The 12,712-nt window shown below is 35.3% G+C and overlaps 1 protein-coding gene across 9 annotated transcripts in view; it reads right to left on the reverse strand.

Annotated features, from left to right (window-relative positions):
* SLC4A7 (solute carrier family 4 member 7) overlaps window positions 1–12,712 on the reverse strand; it is an 89,570-nt gene that overhangs the window by 2,851 nt on the left and 74,007 nt on the right. For 8 of the 9 annotated variants that reach the window (XM_066991928.1, XM_066991925.1, XM_048076032.2 and 5 more), the window contains 10 exons: window positions 10,044–10,149; window positions 8,063–8,224; window positions 7,037–7,150; window positions 6,450–6,611; window positions 5,930–6,181; window positions 3,834–3,902; window positions 3,243–3,416; window positions 2,738–2,869; window positions 1,941–2,041; window positions 100–207 (listed from right to left, as the gene is read on the reverse strand). In XM_066991928.1, the coding sequence (XP_066848029.1) occupies window positions 100–207; window positions 1,941–2,041; window positions 2,738–2,869; window positions 3,243–3,416; window positions 3,834–3,902; window positions 5,930–6,181; window positions 6,450–6,611; window positions 7,037–7,150; window positions 8,063–8,224; window positions 10,044–10,149 (1,380 nt within the window). Of the gene's footprint in view, window positions 1–99; window positions 208–1,653; window positions 1,706–1,940; window positions 2,042–2,737; window positions 2,870–3,242; window positions 3,417–3,833; window positions 3,903–5,929; window positions 6,182–6,449; window positions 6,612–7,036; window positions 7,151–8,062; window positions 8,225–10,043; window positions 10,150–12,712 lie in introns of all 9 variants that reach the window. The other variant, XM_066991929.1, reaches the window with a different exon arrangement.

Genomic DNA, 12,712 nt, shown 5'->3' on the forward strand with positions numbered 1-12,712 from the left:
ATGCTCACTTTCTGAGATATATTTCAAGAAATACGAGCACAGCTATTAACTGCTAAACACAAGACAGTAGTTAGAAAATGCGTGAGTAATTATAGCTACCTCAGGTTAGCTCTGGTTACTTTGGCATTCTCAGAATTCATGGAAAGAGCCTTCCACTGTGCAGTTTTGGCCATTTCGTCTGATATGTTTACAATTGAGGGATCAACGCTAAAGAACAAACATACTTTCTGGTTAGTATTCAATACCTTGCAACAGCATTATACTTATTGTCACTCATCAATTACATCAGTTGTACCTTCTTTCAATATTTACACAGCCACATGTTGAATTCACCACTTACAAAGGTATTTAAGCAAAAACTTGAAAAAGTTTAACTCGCTTGTGCAGCCTTAATCACGTATCACAAAACAGTTTCTCACGTAGACATCACTACAAGATTGTGACCATCTCTTTTCTGAATAATCTGTAACTTCAGAAAACTATTTAACATGTTCAGGAAAAATGAAATTAATCATACTGTTTTGCTAATGCTTTCATAGATCAGAATTATTTTAAGCAGTTTCCAGGATATAATCAAGTGCAAAAGAGTAGATGTTAATAAAAATAAGAAACCGGTAATTCAATTGAGATTAAAAAGTAGTAAGAATCTGTAAATCTCAGTATCTGGACCTTTTCATTTTACCTCCTGCAGAAGTTCAGCCTCACAGGTGGTAAGCTTTCAAAACCTATGAGCTTCACACATTTACATGTAAAGACGACTTCGGTGTTGCCTGTAGGTATGTATTTTGTTCTGTTCCACACTTAACCTTCAGAATCTACTCCAGGAGATAAGATCTTTCAAATTCTTCAAATCAGCACAGAAACATTTCAAAGTGTGTGTGTTGTTTCTGTTGTTTGGTTGTTTTTTTTGTTTGTTTGTTTGTTTTGTTTGTTTTTTTAAACCTCAGGAATCCCCACAAGATGCAAGACAGTAAAATATATAGTAAACACATAAGCACACAGTTGGTGCAATCATAGTTCTACTGTAAGAGTAATTAGCATCTCGATTTAAAACAAAATGCTTTAGTGTCATTGTCATTTGAGTTGCTAAAGTTAAGCCTGCTCTTAAAGTAGACAATAGGACTCAGCAGGAATATCTAACCAACCCCCCCAAATCTGCCTGTTCCCAACCCAGGTCAGGATAGACCTCTAAAGCCCGATTTTTTAACCTAGGCACCCTTAATACTAGAGAGAAAAAAAAAAGCTGGCAAGCTATTTATCTATCTCATCTTCCAGGTGTGTTGACAGCTGTAGAATACCTTGCTACTAATCATAACACTTCTCTAGTAAGAGATACATACTGAGGTAAAACGCCTTTCACTGCTGGAAGAACTTTTTAAATCTGTGAAATTCCAGTACTTCCTTTTCTGGAAGAGAATTGATAACCCCACTGCACTCACATTTATGTTAAAATAACCTTCTTAAGCAATAAGGCTACCTGTAAAACATTTGATTTCAGAAATTACAGACTTTAGCCCTCACTTAAATAAACCAAAGAACTGCACACTTAGACTTTGTCTGAAAACTCCAAGTGGCTGGTAAATATATGGCTCAACTGATGCTATTAGTTGTATTTCATGCATAGTAGCACACAAGTACTCCATGAAAACTGACCAAGGAAGCTTCTTCACCTTGAGTACAGCTGGTTGAAATTGAGTCATCTGATCTGTTCAAGATGGTCATGTAAATTTATCATTAAGATGCAGTTTTAAACAAGAAGAAAAATAAACCAACAGAAATGCCACCTTAACACCATGAGATATACCTTAATACTTCTTAATCAAGGCTGAGTGACAAGCTTGGGAAAAAAAAAAAAATTAAACTCATACAACTAACTCAGCATGAACCAAATTACATCATTTGATACAAAACCTTTTTTAAAGTCCTGCATTTTATTATACCTGTATTTTAGGGTTTTTACAGGAAAATTCAAGACATTTCCTTCTCCATATTGAAGGTGTACGCTTTCATTGTCCCCTGTCTGAAGCATTCTCTCTGCTTCCTGTAAATTTCAAGTAAACATTTGATAAAATTAGTCATGTAGCAGAAATAAAACAGTTCTCACACTGACAATGTATTTCAATAGGGGTATGGGGCAGAACGGTTCCCTGTAGGTACTCTAATTAAAGCAAGACATCTAGTTAAGACCTCCTCTTTTATTACAAACCTGTAAATTGGGGAAGGAGGTGTTACTTTTTAAGTTTAAGGAATTCAAGTTGTTGGTGTACAGTTAGTGGAGACTTTTATGGAGAAATTATGCAAGTGCATTATTACCGACTAGCAGTTGTTTTTAACTACCACTCTGCACACAAACACAAGCAGAATGTCCCTTATATGGTAAACAGTTTTGTCTCTACTCTAAGCAGAGTAGATCCCTACTACACTGTGTTTCTCTCTCATCCATTACCCACCTGACGAAAAACAAAGGCAACAACATTTTGTGCCAAGAACCTGTTCTTTCTAAACCGTTTGCTAATTTTCACTGCAAAGAGTCATAACTAGTAATAGCATCCTTGAAATAGTAACTTTCCTTAATTGCCAGTAATTGTTCTCTATCATTAAATCTCATTAGTGGAGAACTTCAAAATGTATGTTTGGTTATAAAGTCATATGCTTATGGCACTTAAAATCCTTTAAGTGCCATTAAGCATTTCCTAATGATTTATAACATGCTCAGTTTGAGTGGTTTTACACTTACTGCTTTCTCTTTTTTCTTTTTGTCGTCTTCTTTCTTCTTTTTACTTTCTGGCATAAGATCATCAAGCCAGCTAAGCTCTCTTTTGGTGAAACATAAATCCATGAGCTTGCGAATGAACACTAATGCTAGAACCTTAAGGAAATCATAAACAGAATAATTTATATTAAACTATTGAAATTAAGAAAAATGCACATGCACTTTTAGTACATTCAGTATTTTTAATTGCAGCCCTTTTTTTTTTTTTAATAATACTAGTTTTTACCTTACTGAAAAGTTGGATCATTTCCCCTTTGTAGCTTTGTACAGCTGAATTACTTACTTTTCAAGAAATGAAAAATCTTCATATAAGAAAAGTCTTCATGTTTCAAAAGTAAACAACTACTAAAGTTCTTTTGTTTCTTTTCCACTCCCTTCCCTCTTAAGGTAGTAATACATTCTGGGGAGATACCGGATGGTGATGCACACACTCTTGGCAAACGATTAACTTGTAGAACAGATAACTTACCATCATAGGGAAAACAACAGCAGCTGCGGAGGCTTTAATCACCCACAACAGAACAAGACAAGTGAGCTGAATAACTGTAAAGATATGGACCTTCCAGAGTGGTACATAACGTAGATATATCAGGTCAGGTTGATGTTTGGCAGGCATTCCAAACAGTTTTATACGGTCAAAAAACTGCATTGAAAAATAAAAACATCCTTCAGTTAATCATTTTCTTCCTCTCCAAAACAAAACAAACATTTTAGGACACTCCAGAAAGATAAATTTATCCCAATTAAAATACTAACAAAGGACACTGAAAATTCAAGGAGGTGGGGTTGGGGGCCGTTTTGTTTTCCTCTTAACCATTAGTACTACGACATTTTTGAATATTTCAGAAAATTTGTTGTTCGGCTACACCACTAAAATAATAAACAAAAAAACTGAGAAGTGAAGACAGTGGCAAGAACACTAAACATGACACTTAAGAAATTATCCTACATCCTACTCTGACAATATTGGCTTATTTTATTGATGCTGATGTAAAATAATGCATTAAACTTTTTTTCTTGTAGTGGTAAAGACAAATTGTTCGTTAAAATCAGATTTTACCTGAATGCCTTTTAATGAAGAAACTCCCATGTAAAGAAAGACACCATACAAAACTGGCATTGGAATAAACTGCAGAGGAAAAAGCATCAGTTACTTGCAGAATCAACATGATATACCATTGCAGTCCGTTAAATACATTAACTGTTTTTACATCATATTTTACTTATATGAAGAAATTGTACAGGCTGAGGCTCTATTTACAGAGAGAATAAATGTAGCAGTGAACAGCAAAAAAAGCTAGGAGGTGGGGAAGGACCTGTGTTCTTTCCGTAGAGCCTGTCATCGTGATTTAAAAAAGTAGTAAGGAATGGACAGTCCAGAATGAACATTTTCTAGGTTGCTACCAATACTTCTATTAACGCTAAGGATGGTGGTTTAAGGTTGCTACTTGATAGGAACTGTATTGAGACTGCCAGCTTCATGAAACTGCCACATGAAAGCTTGCAGTGTTCCCCCCCCCAAGCTGGTATTTCGGGATCAGCTGAAGCAAAAAAGAAACCATACCTACTGATCTATACAAATCTATTATTTTTTCAGGGCTAAACATTGCTCCAATAGTAAGATTTAAACTAATATTCTTAAAATAATGAAGTTGTTCACTGATTTCAGTGGCACTTCCATCAAGCCTCTGCAGCCTACACAGAGCAGATGAGGCTTGCTTTGTTCCCGAATTCATGAAAGATCTGAATAAAGGACAGTCAAGATGTAATTGGAAGCCTTAATAAAAACTGCTGCTATCAAGCCTGAACAAAAGCCTTTACCGAAACTTAAAATAGTGTGGAATAAAACTATGCCTTAGGGATTCATTACTGTGTGTGTATATATAGAAGACAGCGTCTTCACCATGAGCTATATAATTTGACATGCTAGTACTTCTTTAGCATTAACTTCTACATTAAATCAGCATATATCAGTACATGGAACAAAAGCACAGCAGCTTACGAATTCAAGCCTTTGTCTTACTTCTTTGTTTTGAACACTAACAGCCATTTACAGTGAAAAAGAAAAGTATTTCATAGAGTGATTTGTAGTAATCCCATTCCTATTACGCTGGATCCCACAACAAATTAAAGTATTAGTTTCCAAGAATCAGTTGTGCAATAAACATCAGGCTTCAACAATCAGCACCTTTACTTAGTGCTTTTGAGCAACAATAAATCTATTTCAGTATTTCTGCTTTTGATTCTGGCAATTTCCATTATACAGCTGAGCTCTTGGTAGCTTTTCTACCAGAGATTGTCTTATCTGAGTATATATTTTTAAATATTGCTTTATTTTATTCAGGTCTTTAACAAGCATAAACGATCCGTTATTAAAAATTTATAATATGTAGTTCTAATAATAAACTATAGCTGTGTGTTCATAGATCTATTTCCTCCCATTATCCAATCTTAAACAGCCATTAGAAGCTACGTGTTTGTGAAATGAATTGTGATCTATCTTCCACAAAATTCTTCACAGGTATTGGCAATTATGCAATTCTATGCCACAACTGCTACTTTGGCAAAAGATTTCTATTTATTTCTCTCCTAACTGCTGAAGTCAGCACAACAAAACAGAAGTGAAACTTATTTTACTCTTATCTGAGCAAAAAGCTTACTGAACTGATATAAATTCAGAGGCAAAGTGTCAGCTGAGGCCACAATTTGACCTGCAGAATCTCTTATTACACCATGATGCTGTGTAAGGTCATCTCAACACTTTAAACCTCAAAGGCAGTTTAAAAAGCTGGAAAATAAAGAAAAGTGAGCAATGTCATTTCTGATGATCACTTCTAGTACTGTGTGTTTCTGCTTCTTTGGCCATATTACATTACTTCTGTTCAAGTGACTTTATCACTCTCAGTTTTTGAAAAAGGTTGCTAGCAAGAAAATCAGATAACACGGACATAGATTGATTTCTTCTCTACTCACTACACTTCTAGCTTGTTCAGTTTTCTTGCATCTTCCTCCATTGTTTCTATTCAACTAACTTGATAATGAGTCTAGATATGTTTTACTTACCATAATAAAACATGATAACATCACCAAAACTAAGTCACAAAAGGAAAATCCGAAGAACAAAAAATACAAGTATTTTGGAATAAACTCTTTTACCTTTAACACAGAGGTCATGAACACTGAAAGACCCATGAGGACAAAAATCATCAATCCTGTCACTCGCTGCTCCCGGATTCCCAAAAACTTTGGTTGCTCTCCTGGTGCAGAGCATTCAGATTCAACTTTCAGGCTGTTAACATGACTTATAGACAGGACAGTTGCTGCGACAAACCATGGTAAACCCATGATAGAACATACACCCAACATAACACCAACCATGAACAGATCAAGATGATAACCACAGCCTTTCTGTAAAATTAAGCAAAGAAATGAATCATTTGATAAAGTTTCTATTTATACTATGCAAGATTTATAACATAGTTGGTAAATAATATATTACTAAAAAAGTTAAAAGACTTTGGAAGGGCCCAAAAAATTAGAGTTCTTTGCATTAGTCAATATGTATGTTTATATAGCAGCTGCTGGTAATGTTTCACAGACTTGCATAATGAATCTGATTTAAAATAAACTCAACTTACAAAAAATTAGAGTTTTGTGAAAATGGATGGACTTTTACCTTCAGTTTATGCTCTTTTCTGTTTATAATAACAGCTGTTATTTGTTGATCCATGAAAATGAGAATGGTACAGAGTAAAGCAGGAACTGCAGCTATCAGCAGCGTCCACCAAGGATTGCCTCCAAGAGGATCTATGAACCATCCACGGTCTTTTCTTGTGGGCTGATAAAATAAATAAGTATTAATTTACTAAAACTTCAGATTTTATTGCAACAAACATTAGCTGCAATGAACAGGTCAGTAGTCTGTTAAACGTGAGCTTAGATTTTTCTTCCCATGGCTTTGACGAAAAGACTGACTAGCTGTTAAACATGAACGTGAGACTTGCATGAAAAAATTAAAACAATCCATTGCATTCCTTGATTTGTGCACATTTGCACAAAAGGATACATCCTTTTCAGTGGTACTACAATGTAAAGCATAGTGTTTTCTTTCAGGAGAGACATACACTCAGAAAAGAAGAGAGATTAACAACTACAATTTAAATCAAAAAAATTAAATTCCTGTTTCAATTCAATTCCATTGTTCTGTTGCCTACAAAACTGCAAGAATTAAAAAAGTTTATTTTAAAAGGTTTTGTTTCTTACTTCAAATTTCTCTGGAACATGAAGCTTAGGAGAAGGTACTCCTACAAGATAGTCAATCAAAACCATGATTACGATGGTCAGAAATACTGCAAAGTCACTGATGGTAGAACGCACCTATAAAGAAAAAATCTGTTATCTCTTGCTGTTTCATCATTACAATTGCACGTATAGAAAGAGAATTTTCTTCCCTATGAATACTGAAGTCTATTTATATTCTACTACACCACTGAATATCACATTTATTTCATTTTTATATTTTAACTGCCTGCCAGAATAGTATAAAGTTGGAGAAGGTGATTATTCTGTACAACTGTTGATCTGATAATCTCATCTGAATTTAACTACCACAAGAAACAAGCTGCTCCAAATTAACTCCTTTCCCATCTTTGTTCTCTCTGGCCTACTAAGAGGCTGGGACATCACAACTAATCTCTTGTAGCTTAATTCAGTAAAACCACTGAATTGTTCTCAAAGATGACTTTCTTAAGCATTAGGAACACACTGTAGGTATGAGCTGAGGTTCAGAGAAAAATCTACTCCCTTTATTTTTGGCTAGCAGAAGTAAGTCCAAGGATAACCAATAAATTTTAATCATTATATTAACATCTGTTAGAAATAGTCATTCCTTCAGGAACCACTCAGAACTCTTCTGACATCATAGGCTTAGACAAAGCGATCAATTGTTCTGTACAACTAGTTGAGAGGGAACTGTGTGAAATTAATCACTCCAGATGATACCTGGCAATACCTATTAATACGGAAAAACAAACGCTTAGGTATTCTAATGTTTAGAGTAAAAGAAATTCAGTGCTGAAAATTCTACTCTTTTTTTCTTGTAACAAAATTCTAAAATGTCTTAATCTTCTGAATTATTAGCTAATTTTGTTTTTAATCTCTTTTCTGTCTTAAAAAATGTGGTTAAAGCTATACTCTCAGAACAAAGTTCTGAAGCAAAATTAAAAAAAAATAAACTCTGCTAAGTTATACTGATCTATTTAGTACAAAATAACAGTCGTATCTAATTACCTTAGTTGGGAAATAGCGTTTGGTCTTGAATTGCTTAAGGAAAGAGGAGAGGAAAAACGTTGTAAAGAATAATATGACAGACCAGAAGAGAACATCTGGAATATATGGTCCATGATGGCCACAAGCTGATCCATGAAACACACCATGAAATTCTAAACATTCCTGCAAAGAGAGAAAATCCTTAAATTTTTAGTCACTTACAGTATTCAACCTAATTTGTAATCCTATCAATAGAAAACACACATGAAAACGTCCACAATATCCAAAAGGAGGTTCCTTCTTTCCTCCATCAGCACTTCATCCTGAAATGCCAAAAGTTTGTATACTGTCAGTTGCAGAAGAGCTACAGTAACAATTACTCATTTCAGAATTCCAAAATGCTGCAAGATGCCCCAACATTCATCTTTTACATTCACTTAATTTCTATTCTATTTCTCAAAGCACCACAAGACTGAATGTGTAAATAAACGTTGAAGACTAAATCCAGGAAAGCAGACTACTCTACATCAACTTTCAATTTGATGAACATAAACATGAGATCTCCCCAGTTTCTGCCATGTCTTTAGTCTTGAGTTTGTTTTGTCCTCATACAGTTAAAGGAAAGAAAAAAAAAAGAGAGATTCTTTTAAAATGAGATTAACCCAATTGGTAGAAATAAAAATTCTGGTAAAGTAAAAAAAAATAAATAACAGAAATGAGTGAAATCAAAAAAATGAAAAAGAAAAACATCCTTAGATAACCCCTACCCAAAAGGCTCAGTGAAATGCCAAGTGAAGAATTAAAAGCAGACACAGAGTACCAGGAATGAACAAGCCAATTGAGCAAATAGCTGGAAGGCGCAGTCTAGTCCTTACACAGGCTAATTTATTTTATTTTATTTTTTTTTTTTTTTAAAGTAACCTATGAAAAAAATTCTCCCCGTTAACTACCAATTTTGATTGTAAGCACCACAAAGTCTTGGATCAGTTCTGCCCATGGGAAGAAAAAAAACATTCAAGAAAAAAAGTATGTAAAATAAACAAATAAACCTAAAGTATTTATAACAAATTACCTTCTGGGTAGAAGGCAGAAATTGCCTTCCTAGGTAATTATGGCAGACTAGGAGCCATTGCTGGTACGTAGAAAACACTACTGCTAAAACTCTAGTACAACACTGAGGCTTTTAATAGTGTTTTTGCTGTACAGAACACATCCTAATTTCAGTGTGAGCCTCTAGACTCAGACACAAGAAGAGCCCAGACACAGGTATCTTAATTTTATATATTCTGAGAAGGCTTACGGAGGCATACAAAGCTAGCAAATGCAATGCAAAATCTACAGCTGATCTAAATCATACAAAATGTGGGTGTAGACCAGATGCTAGGATGCAAGGGTAAACAGATGTGGCTGCAAAATATCAAGTTCAGAAAGTAATGCTTTAAGGCTTAGTCTTTCAAACAGCCCTCCCATCTTTTTTTAACCTTCAGTTTTCCAAATAATCAATTTTTAGGTACTTGCTCACTTTACCTCTGTTGTGAGTTTTATACCAATATCTAACATCAACTTAAGAAATGTGTCTGCTGGCATATTTTAACTTCAAGTTCCATCTTCACATCTTATAAAAAAAAAAAATATTTATCCATCCTTTGCAGGAAATTGAAACAAAGTATATCCCCTTTTTATTCAGCTCATCACATTCATTTGCACTTCAGAAAGAAGACTGCTCTGTCTACCAGTATTGAAGTGGCTACCTCAGGCAGCCATTTAAGATACTACAATTTAATGTCATGGAATCATTTATCTATCTAAAACAGTACAGTGACTGATTAAAACATTATTGGAGTAATAAAAAGTATTCAAAACACATTTTTTAAGAAGCCAGTCCTTGCTCAAAGTGAGAAAGAAACCAGATGAGATATATTAACAAAGACCAGTACTGTGTGGTTGTTTGTTGTTGTAGTTTTTTTTTATACATACAGATATATAACTTTTAGATACTCACAGATACTGTAAGGTTACTCCATACAATGGTTTCCACAGACTTATTCATTTTCCCCCAAATCCGCAAGGTTTCATTGCTGGGGTTCTGAGGCTCAGAGCACACACATCTGAAGGGAAGAAAGAAAGAAAGAGTGAAAAAAAGATAAGCTTTTAAGCACATAAATGACAAACACACTGATCTTAAGTAATTTCAAAAAATCCTGAGGAATTTAAGCCAGAGTTTATCCCAACCTTCTACAAAACAAGCAAAGCACAAGGCTGACATGAAATGAGTTACATTTTTTTCCCATGGAGGAGGTGGCAAGGAGATAAAGGTGTTGCAAAGAAGTGAATGCACAGGACTTTCTACAGATTGGACAAAATCCAACCTATGTACTTTAAAGAATTAGAAGCAGAAAATACATTGACTTAAATATGTGACTGATCTGCCAGTTTTTAAATATAATATCGCCTGAAAATAAAATGAAATAGATGATATATGCAGATATCTATATATTGTGAATCAAAGAAGAAAAAAAATCCAAACGACACCACCTTACAACATCACTAAACAAAAATATACTGTGTTATTTATAAAAATTTCCACATAAAGTTTTCTAGACACAAATAGGTTTCCGTGACTGTGTACAAATTGAGGTCTTCAGATTCCTATACAGCATACCATCCCACAGTGAGGCAAAATTCAGTTCCTACCATTGTACACCAACGTAAGAGAGAACAGAGACTGGAACCACTGCATTTAGAAAACTGTCGTCAAAGACTGGGTTTCAACATCCCCTTTTCAGACCAGGCACGTCACTAGCCTCTAGAAGTTTCTGAACCATTTCTTTTCAGAAATGTTGGTACCCAGCCATTTATCTTCTATTTTGCATGCCTTCTGATCTACACATGACGAAAAGTGGTCACCCTAAATTTAGACACAATTTGAGTATGTAATGGGCTAAATGAAGATGTGAAAACATAAATGTCTCATATTTAAAGCATTTGCATATATCTGTTTTTATTAACTTTATGTACAAGTAAAAGTACTCCTGTCTACTGCAATGGTTCACAAATTTGTTGGCCTACAGAATTTTGTTGGACAGGTTGACAGCAGTACACATCAGTAAAAGAACACACTGAATATTGATTTAACGAGCTGTTTTCAAATAAAGTTACTGAAGTACACCAAACTAAGTTTAATATGCAAGTATTTATGTAGAAGAAGAGAATCAGATAATTAGCTAGAACTAAGTCTCAGGTGAAGCATTTTTTTTTTTTATGAAATTCATTGCAAAACTGAAAAAACAACTCTGGAAGGTAAAACTTGCATCCTAATAGCATGAAGGACTAGAAGAAAAATGCACAAGATGTGTATGGACAAAACCAATGTAATTTGCAAAGGATGGTATTGAGGAAACTTAGGATGTAAATATACTGTCTTTTGGTAACTGAATTCTAAAGTAACAGCAAAAGAAAATAGATTGAAAAGAAGTAACTCATATAAAGTAGTCACAAACAGAGTAACTTGAGAAAGGAAAGAAGAAAGCAGCTTTAATCATTAAAGGCAGTAACATGAACAAGAATGCTGAAGGAAGACCAACAAATTTCTCAACAAATACAATAAAAGAATGCCACCAAGTAGTAAGTGGAAATCTGGGAAAAAGAAATAAACAGAATACGTAAGAGTATTCGAGACTGTCTTCTGGATCACTTAGAAGATTATGCTCCGAGGGAACAGGAAAAAAAAACACTTAAAAGGCCAGATTTCCTACAGCTTTCCAATAGAAAATCAAACCAAAAAAAAAAATTGAAGCCTGTGGAATATCCAAAATGACAAGTGTGACTCCACATAAAGCTGAACCAAGGAGATGTCACTCCTTCTTTTGTGCACCCCAATGGGCATATGCACATAGTGCAGCAGACAGTCATGTGGCAAGGGTCAGAAGACGACCTACAGGCCCCCAGTTACCGACTGGCCTATTTAATGTGCTCCCCAAGGACCTAGTGAGCTGCATCGCTCACTGGCCTGCTCATGACAAAATGGCCTGGATAAATGGACAGCTGTTAAGACAAGAAAGGGAGTGAAAATACCATGTATGAATGGAATACAAGCAGCAGTCTGAGATGGTGGATGCCCAGAAGCAATCATGTTGAAGAGGAGGATGCAGACCATCAGCTGTCTTAAACAGATTAACTAAAAAATGAATTTTGGAAAGAAATCAAACAAATAAATAAAATATCCTGGAAATAAATGCTAATGAAGCATGAATATTTGTAAAGTGACAAGATCCTGGAGTGGAAACACAACAGCTGAAATCTGGTTTGACACCACCAGAAGTCTCCCTGTGCATAATCGTGACCACTGCCTTGGCCAGGCAGAGCCACCCCGCTAATGGGTTTGCCAGCCACTTTGCCCTCCAGCTAGGGACTGACAGTGCAGGGTACAAGCAATGACTCCCACCTCAGGTGTATGGATGTCACCTTGAAGAGAGCTCTGACCAGAATGTGACTTAGCAAACTGTAGAGAGCCACACAGGCACAAGTAAAACTGGGGCACCCACACGTCCAACAAGAGGGAAGCACTAGCAGCAGAACCTGTGCTCCTCCCTCGAAGAACATGTGACAGGAACCCAAATGTCTGGGGTTGGAGGGTAAATATTGGTGTGGGCATGATTAAGACCTTTTGGG

The sequence above is a fragment of the Anser cygnoides genome, chromosome 2 (assembly GCF_040182565.1).
Source record: "Anser cygnoides isolate HZ-2024a breed goose chromosome 2, Taihu_goose_T2T_genome, whole genome shotgun sequence".
In the NCBI taxonomy this organism is placed as follows: domain Eukaryota; kingdom Metazoa; phylum Chordata; class Aves; order Anseriformes; family Anatidae; genus Anser; species Anser cygnoides.